The 25,939-nt window shown below is 43.3% G+C and overlaps 2 protein-coding genes across 2 annotated transcripts in view; both read left to right on the top strand.

Annotated features, from left to right (window-relative positions):
* COPA (COPI coat complex subunit alpha) overlaps positions 1-14,239 on the top strand; it is a 43,068-nt gene extending 28,829 nt beyond the window's left edge. The window contains exons 16-33 of the mRNA XM_065947453.1: positions 192-277; positions 393-531; positions 3,847-4,009; positions 4,110-4,256; positions 4,991-5,180; positions 5,303-5,398; positions 6,554-6,642; positions 6,806-6,929; positions 8,792-8,881; positions 9,049-9,158; positions 9,954-10,031; positions 10,190-10,258; positions 10,790-10,926; positions 11,154-11,340; positions 11,426-11,536; positions 12,066-12,227; positions 13,128-13,322; positions 13,578-14,239. Of these exons, the coding sequence (XP_065803525.1) occupies positions 192-277; positions 393-531; positions 3,847-4,009; positions 4,110-4,256; positions 4,991-5,180; positions 5,303-5,398; positions 6,554-6,642; positions 6,806-6,929; positions 8,792-8,881; positions 9,049-9,158; positions 9,954-10,031; positions 10,190-10,258; positions 10,790-10,926; positions 11,154-11,340; positions 11,426-11,536; positions 12,066-12,227; positions 13,128-13,322; positions 13,578-13,637 (2,233 nt within the window). The 3' untranslated portion in view covers positions 13,638-14,239. The remainder of the gene's footprint in view (positions 1-191; positions 278-392; positions 532-3,846; positions 4,010-4,109; positions 4,257-4,990; positions 5,181-5,302; positions 5,399-6,553; positions 6,643-6,805; positions 6,930-8,791; positions 8,882-9,048; positions 9,159-9,953; positions 10,032-10,189; positions 10,259-10,789; positions 10,927-11,153; positions 11,341-11,425; positions 11,537-12,065; positions 12,228-13,127; positions 13,323-13,577) is intronic.
* A 5,961-nt stretch (positions 14,240-20,200) lies between these two features.
* Positions 20,201-25,939, top strand: PEX19 (peroxisomal biogenesis factor 19). The gene is made up of 8 exons (XM_065947476.1): positions 20,201-20,289; positions 21,678-21,787; positions 22,212-22,377; positions 22,808-22,893; positions 23,106-23,267; positions 23,989-24,165; positions 24,331-24,375; positions 24,544-25,939. Exons 1-8 carry the CDS (start codon positions 20,220-20,222, stop codon positions 24,625-24,627), a joined length of 900 nt encoding a protein of 299 aa, XP_065803548.1. The 5' UTR covers positions 20,201-20,219; the 3' UTR covers positions 24,628-25,939.

Raw genomic sequence — 25,939 nt, forward strand, 5'->3', positions numbered from 1 at the left:
CACTTGAAACTGCCACAACATTGTTAATCAACTATACCCTGGTACAAAATGTTTTTGGTGTTAAAAATTTAATTAAATGCTAAAAAAAAAAACAACAAGAAATTAGGGTTTACATTAATTTGGAGGTGAAAAGGAGGTAAGTCATAACCTGGAACCAGGTCCACTCATGTTTGCCCTTCTCTCGATCCCAGGACTCTGGCATCTGTGAAGATTTCCAAGGTGAAATATGTTATCTGGTCAGCAGACATGTCCCATGTAGCACTACTGGCCAAACATGGTAAGTCTTCATTATATCCACCCTGATTTAGAGACCAGCCCCTCCCTCCCCATCCCTGCCAGCCTACTTCACTCACCCTGTCCAGCAGAGCACTCATGTCCTATGCCTCTTACAGCCATTGTGATCTGTAACCGCAAACTGGAGGCTCTGTGTAACATTCATGAGAACATTCGTGTCAAGAGTGGGGCCTGGGATGAGAGTGGGGTATTTATCTATACCACAAGCAACCACATCAAATATGCTGTCACCACTGGGTAAGTTAATTATCTGAAATACAGAATGGGAGAAAGTGGCTTCTTAAAATCAATATCCTGTCTCAAGAGACATACTGAAGTCCTCCTTGAACTGTCTTTATGGAAAAGCATTGTTTGGCATATATGTGCTGGAGGCATCAGAACATTCTTTTTTCAGCTCGTTTAAAACTGTGTGAAATATGACACAAATATAGAAAATTATATAGATTATAATTATATGAAATAGCAAACAGTTATATAATGAACATCTGTGTAACTGCCACCCAAGTTAAGAAGTAGATTTCCCTTTGCTGTGTGGTCCCTATTGATCACAACCCTGTCTCTTCACCACACAAAGAATGTTATTCTGACTTTTACGATAATTTCTTTCTTGCTTTTCTTTGCAATTTTATCACCATTATTTTATCATTAAAATAATGATTTAATTTTGCCTGCTTTTGAACTTCATATTAATTAAATCACGCTGAATATATTATTTCATATTTTGCTTGTTTTGCTCAGTATATTATTTGTAAGATTCATCCATGTTATAGCTCTAATTTATGTATTTTCATTGTTGTATAATACTCTGTTATATGACTATAGCACAGTTTATCAGTTCTATGCTAGACCGATAGTTGGGTGGTTTCTAGGTTTTGGCTGTTAGAAACTATGTTCTTTTTTTTTTCTTTTTTTTTCCCTATGATCCGATAGATTAGGTTAGTACTTCTAATTCCCAAGGAGTTATGAAATGGTCAGAGACCGAAAAGTTTGACCGAGAAAGGAGAGTTCGGTCCACACGCTTTGCCCATTTCTGATCGGTTCCCGAAGGAGACATTGGTTGCCTCTTGGCGTTGGCAGATCAGTATAAACCCCCGACAGGTTTCTGCCATAAGCCTTATGAGGTCGCGGGGAACCGCAGAGCAGGGCTTCTCACTTGCTTCGCGCGGGGCGTGTCATTCATTCACACAAGCACACCGTGGAGTTAGCGAAGTACAGCGGAAAACGCGTTCGCTAGGAGAGCAAAGAACTAGAGCTCCAAGCATCCTTACCTTGTCCTGAAGGATCCTGGACGAGTCCCCAAGATGAAAGGTTGTTGCTGAACAACAAGATGCTGGGATTCTTGGCCTCTGGAGGAGACGAATTCAATCCGGGGCCAGAGACGAGGCTGGATCGCTCAGAGCTTTTGTGTAATAAAGTTTTATTAAAGTATAAAGGAGATAGAAAAAGCTTCTGACATAGGCATCAGAAGGGGGCAGAAAGAATACCCCGAAACGATGTTCATTGAAACATTCTTATATGTGCTCTGGTTCATACGCACATATGTTGCTCTAGGGTGTTTTCTCGAGCAGAATTGCTGTGTCATAGAACATGCTTATCTTCACATTTGCTCAATAATGTGAAAGAGTGGTTTTAGCAATTTGCATGCCCCTCCAGCATTGTATAAAAGTTTCCTTGCTTGTCACCCTGGCCAGCACTTACCTTTGTCAGACTCATTTTTGACTGGCAGATATGTGATGTATTTTGTAATTTTACGTTTCTATTATCTGATTCCCAAGGAGATTGGACTTTTTTAATTTAGCCATCCATCAGTATTTCCTTTTCTATGAATTTTGTTCAAGGGTTTTATCCTTCATTTAAATAAGTTATCCTTGTTCTTTTATTATAGGAATTCTTTATTTGAATATCGCTCCTTTGTGACGGCAATGTATTGCAAATACTAATATCACCTCCCATTCTGCTGCATATTTTTTTATTCTTTTGAGGTCCTTTAATGAACAGAAGTTCTTAATGTAGTTGAGTTTATGCATCTAATCGTTTATGAATATCAAGTTTTGTGTCCTATTTAAGAAATCTTTATTGACTCCAAGATCATAAGAACATTCTTTTACCTTTTCCTATGACAACTTTATAGTTTTGCCTTTTGCATCTAGGTCTATAATCTACCTGAAGTTGATTTTTGTATATGGTGTAAGGTGTAGTGGGCTCAGCTTTACTTTTTCATAAGGACACTCAGTTTTGTCCCAACATCATATATTGAAAAATACCAACTTTTCCGCATAGTTATGCAGAGCCATCTTTGTGATATATGAATCATGTTTACAGAAATGCAGAGATCTGTTTTTTTGTTGTCTTTTGTCTATCTGTGATTGAATTCTGCACTGTCTTGAGTATTATAGTTTTGTAAGTCTTTACATCTGGTAAAAGAAAGTGAAAGTGTTAGTCTCTCAACTGTGTCTGATGTTTGTGACTCGGGGGGCTATAGCCCCCAGGCTCCTCTGTCCATGGAATTCTCCAGGCAAGAATATTGGAGTGGGTTGCCATAGTAGGTCCACAAATCTTTTCCACTTTTAGTTGTTAGGCTATTTTCAAATAATTTGAACTTCTCTATTGTATTTTTGTTTTCTATTTCTTAGTTTCTACTATTGACTTTATTTTTTTCCAAGTATTTTCTTTGTTTTAACTTTTAAGAGAACAGTAAATTTTTGAGGTGGATACTTACTAATTTTTAGTCTTTTCCCTAATATTAAACATATAGAGCTCATTAATTTTTGAGTATTCTTCTAATGTGTGTGTACTTAACACTATAAATTATACTTCAAGTATTGTGTTAGCTATAGTCATAAGTTTTCATTTGTAAACTTTTAATTTTCATTTAGTTTAAAACATTACATGCTTTGCATCCTTTCTTTGTATGTCAGAAGTCTTCACATGTATCTGTCTTCTACTTTCACTTACAGCTTATAAGGAAGGATTTAACTGTTCATAGTGGTCTAGTGGGGCTTCCCTGGTGACTCAGCGGTAAAAGAATCTGCCTGCAGTGCAGGAGACCCGGTTTCAATCCCTGGGTCTGGAAGATCCCCTGGAGGAGGGCATGTCAACCCAATCCAATACTCTTCCCTGGAGAATCCCATGGACAGAGGGAGGAGTCTGATAGGCTACAGTCCTTAGCATCACAGAGTTGGACACAACTGAAGTGGCTAAGCAGTAGCAGCAGTGGTCTAGTGATTATATATCAGAACTTAGGATTTTTAACTTTCAGGTCTGGTTCTGATAGTTCTGATAGCTGTGTCTCTTAGATCCTAGAGTATTAACTTATAAAGAGAAATCATCTGCCCCATCTTTTCCCACTTCACACAAGAGAATAAAATAAAAGTAAGTCTGGCATTTAGTTCTGCTCTTTTTTGACTTACTTTGCATCTATACCATTGTTCAAATGGCACTTGAGAATGGGGTAATAAGAAGATAAAAGACTAGGTCCGAGACTTGTCTTACTTTATAGGCTGGATTACCCATGCATTTGTTGAAAATTGTGCTCTTTAACTCTTACTCTAGGGACTATGGGATCATCCGAACTCTGGATTTACCCATCTATGTCACGCGGGTGAAGGGCAACAATGTATACTGCCTGGACAGGGAGTGTCGTCCTCGCGTGCTCACCATTGATCCCACTGAGTTCAAGTTCAAACTGGCCCTGATCAACAGAAAGTATGACGAGGTATGAAATGAGGGAGCATATTAGGAGTATTGAGAGGGGCAGTGCTCCTTTTTTCCTGTAAATGATCTCTGTTTCCTGCCTACCCCACCCCAATGTCTAGGTGCTACACATGGTGAGGAATGCCAAACTTGTAGGCCAGTCTATCATTGCTTATCTTCAGAAGAAGGGATATCCTGAAGTGGCACTGCATTTCGTCAAGGATGAAAAAACTCGCTTTAGTCTGGCACTGGAGTGTGGAAACATTGAGGTGAGAGAAGTGGGGTTATAAGCCCCATATTGTTTAGAGGAGGTGAAGGGGTTACAGAGGCCTTGGGAAGACATTATTCTGGACTTGCTTCTTCAGTCAGTGTAATGAATTTTAGGATTTTTTTAAGTTGTTGAGCCATCTTCCTGTTGCTTATTTGCCCATTTTTGCTTCTGCCACAGCATTTCTACTGTTGTTGTCATTCTGAGTTAGTCTGAATTCAATAACTTTTACAACGGAACCATGATAGCATAGAATTTGAAAAATCTCATTGTTTCCTTGACATTGATTTGCTGATTGGCTGCTTGGATGAAGGAACATTTACTAAATGTTGAGGCCAGAGTCTGTAAACATTATTTTTAAATGGGCAGAAATAGTTCTGAACTTCGTTCTTCCATTACTTCTTCTGAGGAGCCACATGGTTCTTTAGACCTGGCAAATAGGAAATATGATAGCTAAGCAAGAATTGACTGTATGGAATCAGCAACTGCTAGATGATTTTGTTGTAAATTTCTGAGGAGGAGGATAATGTGATGTAATACTTCCATCCATGGATCCTAAGGGATCCTATTTGTTGATTGACTTTTCAGTAGAATTACTGAAAGCAGAGCTAGGCGGAATGACATACAAAGAGTTGCTTGGGAGATTTATTTAGAGATGGACATTTTGACTGCAGACCCTGGTTTTCAGTCATAATAACCTCCAACTTCTTAACTCTAATCCTGGGGATTCTTTAGATTGCTCTGGAAGCAGCCAAAGCACTGGATGACAAGAACTGCTGGGAGAAGCTGGGAGAGGTGGCCTTGCTACAGGGGAACCACCAGATTGTGGAAATGTGTTATCAGCGCACCAAGAACTTCGACAAACTCTCCTTCTTGTACCTTATCACTGGCAACCTAGAGAAACTTCGCAAGATGATGAAGATTGGTGAGAGCCCAGAAACTAAGGATGGGGAGAGGGATCCTTGTGGGGAGGAAGACGGCAAATAGAGGCAAGAGAGAACTTGAGAGAGAAAACCTAACTTAGTGCCTCTTATTGTCTTGGTGCAGCTGAGATCCGAAAGGACATGAGTGGCCATTATCAGAATGCCCTGTACCTGGGAGATGTGTCCGAGCGGGTGCGGATCCTGAAGAACTGTGGGCAGAGTAAGTGTCCAGCACTCACATGGGGTGGGGGGCAGCCTTAGGAAGTACTTTCTTTATGGCAAGTTATTCGCGTATAGTGGTGAGGGGGTTTCCTTCACTGCACATTTTTCAGAAGAAACCGCATGCTCCTACCATGCTCAGAAGACTTGCTTCAAAGCCAGATGGAGGGACAGCCAGAAAATATAGTTTGTCTAGACACTGGTAGGAAAATAGCTAATATCATGGGGAAAGTGGGTTTTAAAAGGTCCTGGAGCAGATACTATAGTAAATGTAGTTGGTTGAATGCCATTAGAGTTTTATTATTTACTTCAAGTCTGGGGGTTTTATTCATATATTAATTTATTTTATATTTAAGGGATATTTTTTGAGAACCCACTATATATACCAAGCATTACACTAGCACTTGAGATACGTTAGGGAATAAGAAAGGTGAAAGATGTGGTTTGGACCAAGGTGCTACCTGTGAACAGCTGACCAATGGTCAGATTTGGCGTATATTTTAAAGGTTGAATCAACATAATTTGTTGAAGGGGACTGATGTGGGATGTGAAAGAGAAAGGAATGAGTTCTCAAGGTTCTTGTTAACACTGATAGAACTTAAGGATAAGCAACTGTTTTAGTTATTTATTGCTGTATAGCTAGTTACCCAAAACAATAGTTAAAACAATAAACACTGATTATCTCAGTTTGCAGCAAGACTTAGCTGAGTGCCTCTGGCTCACTATCTTTCATTAGGCTGCAATCAAGGTGTTGGCCAAGACTGTAGACTTCTCAAGGCTCAAGTGGAGGAGGATCCACTCCCATGTTCACTGTGTGACTGTGGGCAAGCCTTGGGTCCTCACTGGCTGTTTGCTGAAGACGTCAGTTTTCTGCTATGTAGGCTTTTCCATAGGGCAGTTCACAGCATGGCAGCTGGTTTCCCTTAGAGCAGGTGGGGGCACCTCAGATGAAGCCGTATCTTTGTATCCTAATTTCAGAAATGACATCCCATCATTTCTCCCACGTGCTGTGCATTAGAAGTGAGTCATTAAGTCCAGCCCACACTTAAGGAAAGTGGATTATGCCAGGACTTGAATACCAGGAGGCTGACATCAGGACGCTGATGGGGGTACACTTGGAAATGTACCTTTACCACAAAGTCTGTTTTCTTCACAGAGTCACTGGCCTATCTCACAGCTGCTACCCACGGCTTAGACGAAGAAGCGGAGAGCCTGAAGGAGACATTTGACCCAGAGAAGGAGACAGTGAGTCTTTATGTAAAGTGTCTCTGATTACAGGATTAACTCTGATATCTTGGGACTATTTAAACCTACAAATGTCACTCCCACTGAGATTAAAGGAAGCGCCACAACCTCCCCTACAATGTTCCTGAGAGCTGACTGCTTTTAACCTTCATCTGCCTTCCAGATCCCAGACATTGACCCTAATGCCAAGTTGCTTCAGCCACCTGCACCTATCATGCCGTTGGATACCAACTGGCCCTTACTGACTGTGTCCAAAGGGTTCTTTGAGGGCTCCATTGCCAGCAAGGGTAAATGTCCACTTCGTCCGTAATGTTTTTGTTGTGTGCTTGTTTTGTGAGAAACTGTTCTAGAGAGTACCCTTAGCCATTCTGTCCTTTTCACCTGTTCTTTTTTCTGTGCGATGCCTCATGGAGCACTGAGTTATTGTACAGTCTTTTAAAAACTAAATAAAAGCATGCTGAGATCATGAAAATTCAAAAACTAGGAGGGAAAGAGGTCTCTTAGTTCATGCTTCTAACAACCACTGTTAACTTTTGGTGTATTTTCTTAGGTATTACCATATATGTAGTCATACTCTCCGTTCTGTGTTTTATCATTCATGACAGACAATCTTAAGATACAAACCTCAGCTACCTCGATTCTGTCATGAGTATACCCACTGCCACTCTTACCTTTACACTGTTTTCTTGGAAAAGTCTACTGATTTGTTTATTCTGAGTTTCTTGGCAACTAAGAGCCTATCTAAATAGACCTTGGGCATTTTGTGCCCAGTGCTGCTCTTTCCTTCACATCCTCCTCTCTAACCTTCGTCCTCATTCCCTGTATACACAGTCAGTTCAGTTCAGTTCAGTTCACTCACTCAGTCGTGTCTGACTCTTTGAGACCCCATGAACTACAGCACGCCAGGCCTCCCTGCCCATCACCAACTCCCGGAGTCCACCCAAACCCATATCCATCGAGTCGGTGATGCCATCCAACCATCTCATCCTCTGTCATCCCCTTCTCCTCCTGCCCCCAATCCCTCCTAGCAGCAGGGTCTTTTCAAATGAGTCAGCTCTTCGCATCACATGGCCAAAGTATTGGCATTTCAGCTTCAGCATCAGTCCTTCCAATGAACACCCAGGACTGACCTCCTTCTAGGATGGACTGGTTGGATCTCCTTGAGTCTCCAAGGGACTCTCAAGAGTCTTCTCCAACACCACAGTTCAAAAGCATCAGTTCTTCGGCGCTCAGCTTTCTTTACAGTCCAACTCTCACATCCATACATGACCACTGGAAAAACCATAGCCTTGACTAGACGGACCTTTGTTGGCAAAGTAATGTCTCTGCTTTTTAATATGCTGTCTAGTTTGGTCATAACTTTCCTTCCAAGGAGTAAGCGTCTTTTAATTTCATGACTGCAGTCACCATCTGCAGTGATTTTGGAACCCAGAAAAATAAAGTCAGCCACTGTTTCCACTGTTTCCCCATCTATTTGCCATGAAGTGATGGGACCAGATGCCATGATCTTAGTTTTCTGAATGTTGAGCTTTAATCCAACTTTTTCACTCTCCTCTTTCACTTTCATCAAGAGGCTTTTTAGTTCCTCTTCACTTTCTGCCATAAGGGTGATATCATCTGCATATCAGGTTATTGATATTTCTCCCGGCAATCTTGATTCAAGCTTGTGCTTCCTCCAGCCCAGCGTTTCTCATGATGTACTCTGCATATAAGTTAAATAAGCAGGGTGACAATATACAGCCTTGACGTACTCCTTTTCCTATTTGGAACCAGTCTGTTGTTCCATGTACTGTGTATACACATGTAACAACATGTATACACAGTAGTGGTGCTAATTTACCAAAGATCTCAGCAAGAAATGCCAAGAATTGGTACTGAAGGCTGGTTAGTAAAAGATTATTTAAGAGGCAGTTTTTGGTAGCAGGAAGGTCAGTTGTTTTCATCTCTCTTCTGTTCCTTCGTTCTGTGAAACCTATGCTAACCTGCAAGTTAGCATAACATAGATACCACAGAAACAAATAATGAACAAAAACAGTAAGTAGACAAAGCATTGGCACCTCCTTCTGTAAGGATACATCTTGCCTGCAGAGGAGGCCTTATCTCAGTTCACCAACTGTAACCAGCTCCTTTCTGTTCCTTCCCGCTGTAGGGAAGGGAGGCGCGCTGGCTGCTGACATTGACATTGACACTGTTGGTACTGAGGGCTGGGGAGAGGATGCCGAGCTGCAGCTGGATGAAGGTAAGATGCTCATCTCGGGCTGTTCTGGGCAGATGGGCTCCTTGGAGCGGGACTGGGTTGTGGCGCAATTCTGCAGGGTGCTGGACCATGGGATCCCAACATTTTTCTTGCCTTTGGCTAAAATTGTCATGTTGCAAATCTATTTTGTGCCTGGATTTTCCTTACAGATGGGTTTGTGGAGGCCACAGAAGGTTTGGGGGATGATGCTCTTGGCAAGGGACAAGAAGAAGGAGGTGGCTGGGACGTGGAAGAAGATCTGGAGCTCCCTCCTGAGCTGGTAGGTGGAATTCTCACCCTTGTATGGTTCTCTTCATTTCCCTCTGTGGAGGCCAGCAGCCTTGTCACCCCCCAACCTCTGTCCTAAGGACCCCAAAAGGGAGATCTAGATCCTCCTAGTCTGCTCTTTATCTCCCATTTGAAAGCTAGAAGAGCATAACTAGGGTTGTGCAGTGGCAGCTTATGAAAAGGCAGCAAGCTTTTTTGTCTGAATTGGAGCTTTTGGTATATAGCTTTTGTTACAACTACTGAAATTTCTACCATTGTGAGAATCTTCTTCCACCATCACGACCCCTCACCAGCAGAGGCTGGGAATAAGAGTTTTGTTTAGCTTTATCAGGACAAATTGATGCTTTTGAAGCATCAATTGAAGAATTGATGCTTTTGAACTGTGGTGTTGGAGAAGACTCTTGAGAGTCCCTTGGACTGCAAGGAGATCCAGCCAGTTCATTCTAAAGGAAATTGGTCCTGAATATTCATTGGAATGACTGATGCTGAAGCTGAAATGCCAATACTTTGGCCACCTGATGCGAAGAGCTGACTCATTGGAAAAGACCCTGATGTTGGGAAAGACTGAAGGTGGGAGGAGAAGGGGACGACAGAGGATGAGATGGCTGGATGGCATCACCGACTCAATGGACATGAGTTTGAGTAGACAGGGAGATGGTGATGGACAGGGAGGCCTGGCGTGCTGCAGTCCATGCGGTCGCAGAGTCGGACGTGACTGCACGACTCAACTGATCAGGACAAATAGCTTGAATGGCTTAAAAACGGACTCATTTCTTTTTTTCCCTAGGATATACCCCCCGGGGCAGCTGGTGGGGCTGAGGATGGGTTCTTTGTGTCCCCAACCAAGGGAACCAGCCCAACTCAGGTAAGCAGAGAAGTACAGCCCTGTAGGGTAAGTGTTTCTGAGGTGGCTATGCTTGATTACGTGTGTAAAGAATACTGACACTCTTCTGTTACAGAGTAGGATTGTTGGGAAGAGAAAGAACAAATTTCACTTGTCTTGGGTTTTCTGTTCCTCGTTAGATCTGGTGTAATAACTCTCAGCTTCCAGTTGATCACATCCTGGCCGGCTCTTTTGAAACAGCCATGCGAGTGAGTCTTAAAGTTACCTTGGCTTTCACTGAATGTGCCTGGGGTCCCAGGGGGATGGCTGACTCATCCTAGCCAGATGGAAATTATTATACCCACAGGGGCAGAAGTGTGTGTGTATCATGGGAGCCCTTGGTGTTCCTCTTATCTGCTTTCAGTACGGCTTAGTAATCTCTTAAAGTGGATTCTTCTAGCCATTTTCCACTGGTTTATAGCCTGCTTTCTGGCTCACATCAGTAAAGTCAGCACCCCTTCACCCCTTCATGAACAGGTGTATGTTTTGAACACTAAGCCATGTGCTATGGTAGCAATAATAGTACCAACAGCTGCAGCAACCACTAACGTTTAATGTTGACTATTTGCCAGTCACTATCATGAATGCTTTATGGGTATTATTAAATGAAGTAGATCATAATTAAATATAATTTACTGATGAGGAACCAAGTAGAGAGAACTTAAATATTTTGCCCAGGGTCAACTAGTTTTTAAGTAGCAGAGCTCAGATCCTTATGTTTCCTTTCTCTTGTTTTCCAGCTCCTTCACGACCAGGTAGGGGTAACCCAGTTTGGCCCCTACAAGCAACTGTTCCTGCAGACCTATGCCCGAGGCCGTACCACCTATCAGGCTCTGCCCTGCCTGCCCTCCATGTATGGCTATCCTAATCGCAATTGGTAAGGGCCCTTGCTTCTCTCTGTTCCAGCTTGTGGTAGATATTTCAGATGTTAGCCTCAGGGAATATCAGCATTGTCCCAGAGCTGACGTTTCCTAGTAGGAAAAGATCTTTGGCTTGCCACTTATCCCTGGCTTTTTTCACTGTAGGCTGTTGTGATCATGTTTCCAGAAGAAGTTAGGTTGAGGTGGGCTCCTAATGATCCTGTCTTCTACTTTTCTCTTTCAGGAAGGATGCAGGGCCGAAGAACGGTGTCCCAGCTGTGGGACTGAAGCTTAATGACCTCATCCAACGGTTGCAGCTGTGCTACCAGCTCACCACTGTTGGCAAGTTTGAGGAGGCTGTGGAAAAGTTCCGTTCCATCCTACTCAGTGTGCCTCTGCTTGTGGTGGACAATAAACAGGAGATTGCAGAGGTGAGCGCCGTCTAGCTGCTTGTCAGAGTGCTGGGCACCCCCGAGTCTTGCATCTGTACCGTGGCCTTTTGTCCCCTCTCTCCAGGCTCAGCAGCTTATCACCATTTGCCGTGAGTACATTGTGGGTTTGTCCATGGAGATAGAAAGGAAGAAACTGCCCAAAGAAACTCTAGAACAGCAGAAGCGAATCTGTGAGGTAAGACCTCTGAGCAGTACAGAGGCATCCTCCCTTTTACCCTCTGAATGAATGAATAGTAAGTCATTTCAGTCGTGTCCAACTCGTTGCGACCCTCTGGACTGTAGCCCACCAGGCTCTGTCCGTGGGATTCTCCAGCCAAGAATACTAGAGTGGGTTGCCATTTCCGTCTCCAGGGGATCGTCCCCACCCAGCGATTGAACCAGGGTCTCTTACCTCTCCTGCCCTGGCAGGTGGGTTCTTTACCGCTAGTGCCACCTGGGAAGCCTCTATGGAATCTGAATTCTTTAGGTCTTAGTATGGGAAGTAAGAGAAATTTGGGCCTGTTTCTGTGACAGTAGAATGTTTCTCCACCCTTCTTCCTCATCCCATACGTTCTCTATAATTAGGAGGCAGAAGCTTTCTCTGTTTTATAGCCAGTCGGGTTTTTATTTGGTTGTTGTGTTTTTAATGCACGTGCGACAGCTTATAAATGATCTATCCTAGCTTTAGCATCAGCCTGACATATGTTCCTCCTTCTGTCCACCAGATGGCAGCCTATTTCACCCACTCAAACCTGCAGCCAGTGCACATGATCCTGGTGTTGCGTACAGCCCTCAACCTCTTCTTCAAGCTCAAGAACTTTAAGACTGCTGCCACCTTTGCCCGGCGCCTGTTGGAACTCGGGCCCAAGCCGGAGGTGGCTCAACAGGTACATGGGAACTCCTTCAATGAGCATAGGAGAACTAGATCTCCTCTTATATGGAGGGGGTCGAAGACTAATATTCTTGTCTCAGAAACAAAGTGCTGTACTACAGCATTATACAAAAGAGCCAACAAGATGCCATCCTCTGTTCACATACAGAGGATGAGGACCTCTGTGTGGCCTGAGGACCCCCTTTTATTCCTGGAAACTAAACACACACCTTACTCGGACATGGCTCCACTGGGAGAGTGTGACCTGTGACATCAAATAGCTCCTCTCTAGCTGAAAATCAGCCCAGAACTGTCCTTCAGTTCTAGGTTTCTCCTTACCAACACCAGTTGCCTCCATATATATACATGTCCCATTACTTGTGTTTTCTGAAAGCTTTTTTATTTGGGCAGTGAAAGCCAGTTTTAACCCTTTCATGGCTAACCCTGTGAATTCTCAAGACTTGGTGGAGAAGTATGGGTCTAGTTGGGCTTCCCCTGTGACTCAGCTGATAAAAGAATCCACCTGCAATGTGGGAGACCTGGGTTCAATCGCTAGGTTGGGAAGATCCCCTGGAGAAGGGAAAGGCTACCCACTCCAGTATTCTGGCCTGGAGAATTCCATGGACTATATAGTCCATGGGGTCGCAAAGAGTCAGACACGACTGAGCGACTTTCACTTCACTTCACTATGAGTCTGGTTCCATAGGGCCACTTTGCAATAGAAAAGGAAAAATCCTGATAGAATAGGAATGGCAGTTATTCCTTCATATGACCTATGCGGAGGACGTATTCTGTATTTACTCAGTACAATTGCATCTTACATCAAAGAAACTACTAAACCATGGTGTTGAGGTCATTTGAGTTGTGGTGTGCAGTTTTCAGTCCTTTTAAATAAAACATTCCTTCCCTCTCTTAGACCCGCAAAATCCTGTCTGCCTGTGAGAAAAACCCCACAGATGCCTATCAGCTCAATTATGACATGCACAACCCTTTCGACATCTGTGCTGCATCTTATCGGCCCATCTACCGTGGAAAGCCAGTGGAGAAATGTCCACTCAGTGGGGCCTGCTATTCCCCTGAGTTTAAGGGTCAGATCTGCAAGGTCACTACGGTAAGTACTGTCCTTGAGAAATGAATCTAGAACAGAGGGAAGGGGAAAGAAGGCATATTGGTCCTTTTGTTTCCTGTATTCCCGCCTCACACCTTAAGGCAATGACACTGGAGAAAGGTAGAACTTCTCCCCACCACTCCTTACCAATCAGTAACAATAACAAAGCACTCTCCTGTGCTCACTAGGAGTGCAGGGAGTAGACTCCTCAGGCTTCTCACCCTCAAAAATCCCTAACTTTTTCTTCTTCTTCCACAGGTGACGGAGATTGGCAAAGATGTGATTGGTTTGAGGATCAGCCCTCTGCAGTTTCGCTGAGGCCCCTTTCTGTGTGTAGCATCAAACATCATGTTTTCCCGCAGAGACTCAGTCTTTATATTCTTCTAGCTCCTTCTTCCTTAATTACTCTTCATATTGGTGTTTAGTTCTCCCTCCCCTAAAATCTAATGTCCTTTTCTCTTCTTGTATGGCTAATCAAAGTGTCTAAACCTGATTTTTCTTTTTTGCCTCTGAGAACCTCTCATCTTCTCAAGGTAGCTTATAGTTGTGGTCACAGTTAGCCTTGCCTTCCCAGCGTAGATCTTTCAAAGAACATTTGTGATGAACATTTAAATAGTAAATTCCTTCAATATTTATCCTTTCCCTTTCCACCCCATGTGTATTTTTTGTTAGAAAGGAATGAGATGTAATAAATAATATAGCATCTTTTACTCAGTCATAGCAAGCTCTTAGCCATCTCCATTTTCCTTGGGCATTTAAACTCCTAGGCAGATATAGCCTTTCTGTGCCCAGAAACTTAAAGTCTCAGAAGAAACTCTTCGTTTTCCCAGAAATACATATCACTTTTTGTTGATTTATTCTTTCCAAAGATTGTTCTTGTATTTTGTTTCTCACACGAAATAAAGTACATTTTTATGAGAGTTTTGTGGCTTGTCATTTGTTTCCTGGACACTCTAACATTCCTCCTTACTGCATGTAGCTGCCCCATCAAAGCAGGTATCTTTCCTTCAATAATTATTTTTAATTCAGTTCAGTTCAGTTGCTTAGTCATATCCGACTCTTTGCAACCCCATGAATCGCAGCACACCAGGCTTCCCTGTCCATCACCAACTCCCGGAGTTTACTCAAACTCATGTCCATCGAGTCGGTGATGCCGTCCAGCCATCTCATCCTCTGTCATCCCCTTTTCCTCCTGCCCCCAATCCCTCCCAGCATTAGCGTCTTTTCCAATGAATCAACTGTTCACATGAGGTGGCCAAAGTATTGGAGTTTCAGCTTCAGCATCAGTCTTTCCAATGAACACCCAGGACTGACCTCTTTCTAGGATGGACTGGTTGGATCTCCTTGCAGCCCAAAGGACTCTCAAGAGTCTTCTCCAACACCACAGTTCAAAAGCATCAATTTTTCGGCACTCAGCTTTCTTCACAGTCCAATTCCTCACATCCATACATGACCACTGGAAAAACCATAGCCTTGACCAGATGGACCTTTGTTGGCAAAGTAATGTCTCTGCTTTTTAATACGCTATCTAGGTTGGTCACAACTTTCCTTCCAAGGAGTAGGCGTCTTTTAATTTCATGACTGCAATCACCATCTGCAGTGATTTTGGAGCCCAGAAAAATAAAGTCTGACACTACTTCCACTGTTTCCCCATCTATTTCCCATGAAGTGATGGGACCAGATGCCATGATCTTAGTTTTCTGAATGTTGAGCTTTAATCCAACTTTTTCACTCTCTTCTTTCACTTTCATCAAGAGGCTTTTTAGTTCCTCTTCACTTTCTGCCATAAGGGTGGTGTCATCTGCATATCAGGTTATTGATATTTCTCCCGGCAATCTTGATTCCAGCTTGTGCTTCCTCCAGCCCAGCGTTTCTCATGATGTACTATGCATATAAGTTTAAGCAGGGTGACAATATACAGCCTTGACGTACTCCTTTTCCTATTTGGAACCAGTATATTGGTCCATGTCCAGTTCTAACTGTTGCTTCCTGACCTGCATATAGCTTTCTCAAGAGGTCAGTCAGGTGGTCTGGTATTCCCATCTCTTTCAGAATTTTCCACAGTTTATTGTGATCCACACAAAGGCTTTGGCGTAGTCAATAAAGCAGAAATAGATGTTTTTCTGGAATTCCTGTTTTTTCGATGATCCAGCGGATGTTGGCAATTTGATCTCTGGTTCGTTTGCCTTTTCTAAAACCAGCTTGAACATCTGGAAGTTCATGGTTCATGTATTTTTAATTACAAAGGCAGTAAATACCCATTGATTTTTTTTTTAAAGTAAACTGCTGTGAGAATGGTAGAAAGCAAGTAGTTCCTTATTCCATTGTTGACTGTCACCTTCCATCTACTGCTAATTAGTAATACACTATATATAGTACAACATAATTTTGTTTGTCATGTAATAAGATTAATTTGGTAGAGTGATATAATGTACCTTTGATTAAAACATATACTGTCATTTCAAATTCATATTTTCAATAAACAGTACATTTAGTTCAGAAATCAATAAATTTAGAAAGCTATTCAGCAATGTCTTCCTCCTCTGCTTTCCCTCAGCCACCCAGTTCTTCCATCACCTTCCCCAAAACAGGTAACTGCTGTTGTTAGCTTCCTTAAATCCTGCCAGAGGTTGTTTTTTAAATGTATATACAAGCAGATGTCAATGTGTTCTTCCCTATCCCCTTATTGTATCTAAATGGAAGCATACTACTTAAGAATTTTAAATTGCCTTTTTATTTTTTTAATTGCCTTTTTATTGATGGATATACTTATTGATTGATATTTGACTATTATAAACAGTGGTGCAATGAACATCTTGAACATACATTGTATAGGTGGGGAAAGTGAGTCTGAGGATAAACTCCTAGAATTGTGTGATTCCTACGTGAAAGAGTGCAGGCCTTTGTATCTTTTTAGCTTTAAAAGATGCTTTCTTGGTACTTCCCTGGTGGTCCAGTGGTTAAGACTGTACTTCCACTCTATGGGGCCCAGGTTCAATCCCTAGTAGCGTAACTAAGATCTCACATTAAAAAAAAATTTTTTTAAAGATGCTTTCTTAAACATAGTATCCCCAAAATAAGTCTACCTTCTCAAAAAATTTGCATACTAATTTCATAACAGTTTCTCAAGTTATAAACATTCTTACTGTAACCTAGGCAAGTTGATCATTTTGGTAAAAGTTTTTTTTAAGTTTAAGACTTAAATTATAAAATTAGTTTTGCATATCAACATAAACATTCTGAACTAAGGAATATGAAAAAAGTGGACAATCCTCATGAAGCTTACATAATCTTAGTTCAGCTTAGTTGTGTCCAACTCTTTGCCACCCCATGGACTGCAGCACGCCAGGCCTCCCTGTCCATCACCAACTGGGAAACAAAATGGATAAATGTGAAATAATTGAATACCAGACAATAATTTGAAGCTGATTAATAAACAGTGGAGTACCAAAAATGTCCTTAATCAAGAGAGTGATACAAAGAAAAGGCTGTAAAATACTCCTTTGCAACAGTGTTCACTATACATGAAAGGCAGGAGATGAGTAAATACTGAGATGAGGTGTTAGGCATTACAGTAGTAAAGCAAGTTTTAATGGACTTCCCTGGTGGTACAGTGGATAGGAATCCGCCTGCCAGTGCAGGAGACACGGGATCAATCCCTGGTCTGGGAAGACTGCACATGCCATGGAGCAATTAAGCCCATGCATCACAACCATTGAACCTGCACACCCAGAGCCTGTGCTCCTCAAGAGAAGCCATGCACCGCAGCTTAAGAGCAGCCCCCCGGCTCTCCATAACTAGAGAAAGTGCGCACATCAACAAAGACCCCGTGCAACCAATAAATACATTTATAAAAAATAGTAAACCAAGTTTAAGAAATAGGATAATCATGCTTATTTTCAACTCCATCTTAATTCATTTACTATCTGATACTTTCCTGATTAGCATACTTGTATTACTATATTAATGTAAAGTCAATAGAAATACCTATAACATGTGCTTGTTATAACTACAGTTGTATTAGAGAGACACATGTAAGCAGTTTGGAGTGAACCTGGAATAGATGTTACAGCTGTTGGGGAGAAAGAGATTAATCAGGGAAGAATTAGATTACAGAAGTTTAGAAGTGAAAACAGCCTTAGAGTTTCAGCTTTCATGTTTTTTTTAATCATATTTGTAATATCAAATGTAATAATCATCCTATTTTTATCATATTTGTAAATATCATATTTGATATTTATAATATCATATTTGTATCCTAGAGTGGAGAAGGATTTTGAACAAAGCAATTTAATAACAGAGTTGAGACTAGCATTTAGGTCATCCGACTTCTAGTTCAGAGTGTTTTTCCCAAGTTACAGTACTTGTGCTTGGAAGATCACAGCAGGTTTTGCACAGGTATGACTTTAAATGTATGTCCCCTAAATGTCAAGGAAAGAGTAAGTACCTAATCTGGTGCTTGACACAGTACTCAAGGGTGCTTAGGAAGCTAAGGATGAAAGTCATGAAGTGACTTTTTTCATTTAGATGTGGTTTCTCCCTTTCAAACTTTATGATACTTTATCCTGAATTCTTATAAGACAGTGACCTTGGCCATACTTATACTGTGTGTATGCCTATTCCTACCTCTAGCCTAAGGCCCAGTCAACTACCTTAACAGCAAGGCTGGCCTGATTTATCCCTCTGTCCTCCACGGTGATCCACATAGGATCTTGAACAACGATAGATGCCCTCTAAGTAGTAAGGTAAGTTTGTCTAAAGCAGTTGATGCATTCTGGAAGATCTAAATAGAACAATTCCAGAGGAGGGAAGGGATGTCTGGAGTTGTCTTTATCTGAACTTTCCCAACTACACATGATTGACTTCTGTGTAAAGCAAAGGCTACAGGTCAGGGAAGTTCAGTTCAGTCGCTCAGTCATGTCCGACTTTGTGACCCCATGGACTGCAGCACGCCAGGCTTCCCTGTCCGTCACCAACTCCCGAAGCTTGCTCAAACTCATGCCCATCGAGTCGGTGATGCATCCAACCATCTCATCCTCTGTCATCCCCTTCTCCTCCTGCCTTCAATCTTTCCCAGCATCAGGGTCTTTTCCAAGGAGTCAGTTCTTCATATCAGGTGGCCAAAGTATTGGAGTTTCGGCTTCAGCATCAGTCCTTCCAATCAATATTCAAGACTGATTTCCTTTAGGAATGACTGGTTGGATCTCCTTGCAGTCCAAGGGACTCTGAAGAGTCTTCTCCAACACCACAGTTCAAAAGCATCAATTCTGTGACACTCAGCTTTCTTTATACTCCAACTCTCATATCCATACATGACTACTGGGAAAACCATAGCTTTGACTAGATGGATCTTTGTGGCAAAGTGATGTCTCTGCTTTTTAATATGCTGTTTAGGCTGGTCATAGCTTTTCTTCCAAGGAGCAAGTGTCTTTTAATTTCATGGCTGCAGTCACCATCTGCAGTGATCCTGGAGGCCAGGAAAATAAAGTCTCTCACTATTTCTATTGTTTCCCATCTATATGCCATGAAGATATGGGACCAGATGCATTATCTTAGTTTTCTGAATGTTGAGCTTTAAGCCAACTTTTTCACTCTCCTCTTTCACTTTCATCAAGAGACTCTTTAGTTCTTCTTCCCTTTCTGCCATAAGGGTGGTGTCATCTGCGTATCTGAGGTTATTGATATTTCTCCCGGCAATCTTGTTTCCAGCTTGTGTTTCATCCAGCCCAGCATTTCTCATGATGTACTCTGCATATAAGTTAAATAAGCAGGGTGACAATATACAGCCTTCGTGGATTCCTTTCCCGATTTGGAACCAGTCTGTTGTTCCATGTCCAGTTCTAACTGTTGCTTCTTGACCTGCATACAGATTTCTCAGGAGGCAGGTCAGGTGGCCTGGTATTCCCATGTCTTGAAGAATTATCCACAGTTTGTTGTGCTCCACATAGTCAAAGGCTTTAGCATAGTCAATGAAGCAGAAATAGATGTTTTTCTGGTCAGGGAAGGGAACTCTACAGTAGCCTTTCTGCTTAATCCAAAGTCCAAGAGTCGCTTTTCTACCAGATTTGATTAGACTAATATCGAGTTCTAAGTACTTCACCCTGTGATACTTTTAATGGGGTACAGGAAATGTGAGATAGCTAGTAGATTCTGCAGAGAAACATGCCTCCTTAGGATCTGAGACAGCAAAGAGTAGACAATGAATGCCTAAATTTTAATCCCCAGCCCAGGAGCTAGGGATGCAGCAGTAAAGATGACGGATGAAAATCCTTGCCATCATCGTGTTTAAATTGCAAAGGACTTAAGGGGAGATAGAAATGATAAATAAGTAAAACACATAGTATGTCAGATAGAGGTAAGGGTTGAGAAAAATGGAGGGAAAGTTGGTAGGATTTATATATGTAATGTGTGTGGGAGGGGTTGCAGTTTAATTTAGTGAGGCCAAAGAAGGCATTTCAGAGAAGATGGCATGTGAGTAAAATACTGAAGGGAGAGAAAACTACCATGTTGGGTATGCTGTAACTGCCTTATTGATTACAAATGCACAGCTTCTGGTGGTTCGTAGGCAGTTTGTCCAATTTGGCCTATCCACAGCTCTGGAAAGAATAATAAGGAAGCCAGGTAATGTGGGAAGTTGAAAGAAAGGAAGCCAGGCCAGTTTAAAAAAAAAAAAAAAAAAACCTGGCAGAAGGTAAGAGTAAACTCACCTGTTAAGTCAACGTGCCAGTAGAAAGAAGAAGGGTGGCGGGGGTGGGAACCGAAGCCTCCTGTCCCTTTAAAAATGGCGGCCCGGCACGGACCAACAATACCATTGGTTGCGCGAGCAGAGGGGGCGGGCTCGGGGGCGGGACACGCGGAGCCGCGGAGTCCCGCCTCCTACGGCAAGTCAGAGGTCGCAAGATGGCCGCGGCTGAGGGGAACGGTGGAGTCCGGGCCGAAGCTGACCGGGAATTGGAAGAGCTTCTGGAAAGTAAGAGCCCGTAATGGGAAAACCCCGAAGAGGGCGGATGTAAGGATCCTTTCAGGGGGTTAGGTAAACCTGCGATGCTTGGGACGGAGCAGGAAATGCTCTCCAAAGGTTGGAAGGGGGCGGAGAGTCTAATTGCGACCCTCGAGATAATCTCTGGGTCACCTCTCCTTCCTCTGCAGCGGGAGTTGAGTTCTTTCTGGGTCCCTGAACGGCCCACACTGTTGATCTCCCTGCCGGAGGGGAAACTAACCCAGAGGACGTTTCACGATCCCTTCCCAAACTCCCCTTACTTTAGATTAGTAAGTTCTTGAAGTCTGACTTTCTCCCCACCAGCAGCAGCGTTTGGTCCTCGGGGGGCAGCGAACCGAACAACCACGGATTGCTTCCATTAACTATTAGCAAGCCCGTAGTGCGTTCTTCTGTGCACTGTCCTGCCCTCCTTAACAGAAAAGACACTCCTTTCTTTCTCCCAGTCCTTTCATCCACCAGGCCCCTTTCCAGTTCTTTCATCATATCGGAGCTCAAACCCTTCCCATTATTTTGAAAAACAGGGTGAGACAGCCTCAGGGGAAGACAGTTCGTTCTTGAAAGAAGCTGGCTTGTACTTTTCCTCCTCAGCCCTGCCATCCACTCCTCTCTGGTTTGGTTTCATGCCCAGAATGGGGCTGGTATTTTCCCCCTAGTCCTGGAACATATAGTGGTGGTGAGAACACAGGCTTTTCAGGGTAGAGGTGAATATTTTTTGTCTCTTGCTCAGTCACAGAGCGGGCAGGCGGAAAGATGAACAGAAATGGTGAGAAGTGCTAAGTGACTGTGTGAGTCTGCCGAGATGAGGCCACAGGGAGCTCTAGGAACTCTGGGGAGGGAGACCTAAATTGAAGGAGAAAAGAGAGTTCAGTGCCCTCCAGTGGAGTATAATATGGAGTCCCTCAGTTTGTACCAGGACCCATGGGAAGCTGGGTGAAACATCTTAAGGCTTCTGCTCTCTTGCCAAAGATTATTCCTTGTGGGACTCCTGAGTGAGTTCCAGGGGGTTAAGGACGTCTGTGTTCTCTGTTCCCCTTGAACATCTGTGTGGGATTTCTAGGAACCATTAAAGTATGGCAAAGAGGCATTGTGTAGATGAACTGTCGTCTTACAGCTTTGAGAGATGCTTTTTCCACCTTAAGAGATTTCTTCCCCTATGGTTACAATAAATTAGGTAATGGCAGAAGGAGGGAGAAGCTTATTGAGGAGTGGGTCAGGACAGGGAGACTCAAAAAAAGGAGAGCATTTTAGGAAAGTTGGCAGCTTGAAAGATTGTTTTTTTAATGCTTTGCTCAGAAACCCCTCTAGCCTTGCATTCTCATCCATCACCAACACATACACTGTGTCTCTTGTCTCTGAAGGTGCTCTTGATGATTTCGATAAGGCCAAACCCTCCCCAGCACCCCCTCCTACCACCACGGCCCCTGATGCTTCAGGGCCCCAGAAGAGATCGCCAGGAGACACTGCCAAAGTATAAATTCCACCCACTTAAGGGATGGGGAGGGGACGGGCGTGCAGCTCCAAGCAGAGGTGGGGCAGGCCCTTGTGGGCCAGAGGGGAGTTGGGGAGGGCGCCTTGGCCTCACATTGCTGAGTGCTCTTGCAGGCCTCAGTCCTTGTGAAACAGGGACTTGAGATTGAGTAGAGGGATCTCAGGAAAGTTCTTTAAGAAAAGAACAGATTTAAATGGATTGGGAATGCCAGTCCATAGCCTTCCCTCAGTGGCCAGATGCCTTTTTGCTGTTCTCATAAAGAGAAGTAGTCAGAATGTCCAATGGAGGTGGGTAGGAGGGAAGCACTGCATCTCTCAGAGCCACTGCCTGTGGCTTCTGTCAGAAACCATGTACAGTGGGGTGCCAAGTAAGAGATGTACTTTGGCCACATTCTCCCCTGTAGGATGCCCTCTTCGCCTCCCAAGAGAAGTTTTTCCAGGAACTGTTTGACAGCGAGCTGGCTTCCCAAGCCACTGCAGAGTTTGAGAAAGCAATGAAAGAGTTGGCTGAGGAAGAGCCCCACCTGGTAGAGCAGTTCCAGAAGCTTTCAGAGGCCGCCGGGAGAGTGGGTAAGGAGGGGAAACAATGGAAAATATCTGAACAAACCTCTTGGGTTATTGTCCCTTGACAACACCAAAATTTTTTGTAAAAGTTGATAGCAATTATACCACTGCCATGGGATGGGGGAGGAGATGGAAGGAAAAATGAGACCCTGTTTAATGAAAGGGACGAGATAGGTTGGAAAGTAACAGAAAAGATTATTCAAAAGTGATAATTTTAAAGATCAGTGTTAATGTGGGTGTCATTATAGAGAATAAACTGAGACACAGTCCATGTAGATTTGTGAAAATAACTATGAAGATAAACGTAGAGTATTCAAAGATTTGGAGTGTAGTAATTTACTAATAAATGCTCCATGTCCAAGCTGGTAACCAGGTCAGTCTAAGCAAGCAAACAGTTAAAATCCTAAATGACTTAGGCTCTTTTCATCTCTCCTAGGCAGTGATGCGACTTCCCAACAAGAATTCACCTCTTGCCTAAAGGAGACATTAAGCGGACTAGCCAAGAATGCCACTGACCTTCAGGTGAGGGGGAAGAGATAGGGAACCACAAGGGGCCCACTCAGACTTCACCAGCAGAGTCTCAAAAGACAGACTGTCTTGGCTATCATCTCAAGTCTGTTCTTGCCTCACCATTTTGCTACAGGCATGTTTTAAATAGTTCTTTCCCACTTGAAAAGTTGGTAAGTGTCCCAAGAAGATGGTGTGCTTGCTCATTTCTCTTCTGTCCTTTCTAGAACTCTGGCATGTCAGAAGAGGAGCTGACCAAGGCCATGGAAGGGCTGGGTATGGACGAAGGGGATGGAGAAGGGACCATCCTCCCCATCATGCAGAGCATCATGCAGAACCTACTGTCCAAGGATGTGCTGTACCCGTCACTGAAGGAAATCACAGAAAAGGTTTGTGAACTTCTGTTTGTGCTTTTCCTCCTCACTCCTCATTGTATCAACTCCCATGGGCTACTTTGTCTATTTAGAGACTGTAAAGACAGAGTAACTCAAGTGTACATGTTCATCTGTTTTTTTTTCTCCTTTATTTATTTGGCGGGGAGAGTTAGGGAAGAGTTGCGTCTCCAAGAGAATAAAGCCACTTTACTGAGGATATTTGAGGTAGTAGGGGAAATCCTTCAGCTCTATTAATAGTTTTCTATAAACTAGTCTAAGACTCTGTTGTTGTCTGGTCAACTTCTTGCGTTTCCAATTTCATTCATTCTCCAACAAGATTTCACTGATGGTTTACTGACTTTATGCTGTGAACAATTTTTAGAGTAGTTTAAATGATGGTCTCTGCCATCAAACAGTTTATAGTGTTACTGGAGAGACTTTTAAAAGTTGTTAAACACAAAAGAAGGAATATGTGACTGAAACCACATGTGGCCCTTAAAGCCTCAAATATTTACTGTCTGGCTCGTCACAGAAAAAGTTTGTCATCCTCTGGTGACCATAAATGCTAGCATAGCCAGGTGATCTGGTTGAAGTCCATGCTGCTTCTCACGCTGAACTTGCTTATTTAGTTTTTCCTTCTCCTCTGTTTCTGGCCCCTTCATGTTCTTCGTATTTTATTACCCTTACTTATCCATTGTTCACTTAATTCTTCACCACCCATTCTCTGTTTACTTAGTATCCAGAATGGTTGCAGGCTCACCGAGACTCTCTACCTCCAGAGCAATTTGAAAAATATCAGGAACAACATAGTGTCATGGGCAAAATATGTGAGCAGTTTGAGGCAGAGACCCCCACAGACAGTGAGGCCACTCAGAAGGCTCGTTTTGAGGTGGTGCTCGATCTTATGCAGCAGGTAAGGCCTCCTTTTGCTATCTGCCCGCTGCTGCTGTCTGCCTGGGTGTTCATTGCAGGAGGATCCTGAAAGGAGGCCTCACTGCCAAACCAAAGTGGGGGAGGGAGCACAGGGGAGGCTGCGAAGCACGGCCTTAGCTCATGTTCCTCTTTCTTTATGTTCCAGCTGCAAGATTTGGGCCATCCTCCAAAAGAGCTTGCTGGGGAGATGGTGAGTATACCGTCTTGTATACTTTAATATGAGCCCAAGTTTCCATTATTCTGTAACCTTTAGTGATTCCACCTAAGGCAATAATAGTGGCTGCAGGGGATAGACCTTCAAAAGCTCTAACTTTTTGAAATGGAAGGAGTTATCTGAGTCCCTTCATCTCTTCTCCAGCCTCCTGGCCTCAACTTTGACCTGGACGCCCTTAATCTGTCGGGCCCACCAGGTGCCAATGGCGAACAGTGTCTGATCATGTGAAACACAGCACGCTTTCTTCCCTGATTCCCAGCCGTGGGGGAACGTCTGGAGTCAGCAGAACCACTGAGAACTGAGGCAGGAGTGTCGTCTCCCGGAGTGGCTGCCCACTGCCATCTGTCATCCCACCCAAGATTGTGCCATACCAGCTGAGGCTTTTTCTCTTTGTAGGAATAAGGCCTGTTCTGCAGATCATTACTGTGAACCCTTTCCATTGTGGTTTCTGCTGCTAGCAAAGGCCCAACTATCTTCCAGGTGAAGGAAGGCGACTCTTTTGGGGCAGGCACCTTTTTCCCTCTCCCAAAGTAATGTTCCACAGGGCCACACTGATGTTCACTTTTGTATGGGGTCTCCGTGCCTTGTCTCCACTCCCTCTCTTGGACCTGGGCAGCAGGGACAGAGCCCTCAGACTTTGTGTTTCTGTCCTTAAGCAGGGCCTCTGGGAATGCGTGCGAGAAACAGTCTGGGCGGGGGCCGTAGGTCTGTCACCACACACTCTTGCCTTCAGACTGTTCTGAATTCTCCAAAATAAGTGGGGGGCTTTTGCATCTAATCACAGGTTGAAAGAGAAGCCCTGGAATTCTCCTCTTTACAGGTACAGAGTCCTCAGCTCCCTATCCAGCCTGAGAACTCCAGCAGCTGCCCTGGTTCTTTCTATAATGCTATGTGATCTGGGTGAACTCAGCCCTTGACTTTCCTTTACCCCCTGCCTCTCCTCTCATCTCTCTACTTTAAATACCTCTTTATTCCAACACTTGTCTGAGCCCAAACTGTGACAAAAAAAGGGCCTGTCTTTGTCCTGTCTCCCCTGTTCAAGTCCATCCACCACTCTCACCAGTCCTGCTATCTCGCTGGCAAGCATATATAATTATAGTGTCACGTCTAGGAAATGAATGACTGTTCTTCCCCAGTTGCATACAGTTTTCTTTTACACATTCTCACTTCTGATTTTGAATGCTGCCCATGGATTCAGGGAGGTAGCCTGGGAAAAGGCGGGTGGGATGCAGCCTGTGCCCTTTTTCCTGATGAACAAATATTCTGAGTGAGGACCGTAGCCTGTATTTCATCCAACTCTGTTCCTAATCTTCCTTAGTTTCTCTAAGCTGCTCTGTGAGGTATGTTAGCTTAACATGGCTGGGTTCTACCATCACCTCTCTTCCCAGCTCAGTCTGCACTTCAGTTGGTAGAGCAGACTGAATGACCATCTTTCCTCATTTTCTCTGTTTTTGAAGCCTTTCAATTGGTATTGTATTTTAACATTTTACATTATTATGTTATTGTTAGTAATGTATTGTTAACATGTTTTCTAAATTTT

Source organism: Muntiacus reevesi, chromosome 1 (assembly GCF_963930625.1).
Source record: "Muntiacus reevesi chromosome 1, mMunRee1.1, whole genome shotgun sequence".
NCBI lineage: Eukaryota > Metazoa > Chordata > Mammalia > Artiodactyla > Cervidae > Muntiacus > Muntiacus reevesi.

Coding starts and splice junctions, on each gene's coding strand:
- PEX19 (XM_065947476.1), top strand. CDS start 20,220: ATGGCCGCGGCTGAGGGGAACGGTGGAGTCCGGGCCGAAGCTGACCGG. Junction 21,788..22,211: donor CGCCAGGAGACACTGCCAAA/GTATAAATTCCA, acceptor TCTCCCCTGTAG/GATGCCCTCTTCGCCTCCCA. Junction 24,376..24,543: donor AAGAGCTTGCTGGGGAGATG/GTGAGTATACCG, acceptor TCTCTTCTCCAG/CCTCCTGGCCTCAACTTTGA.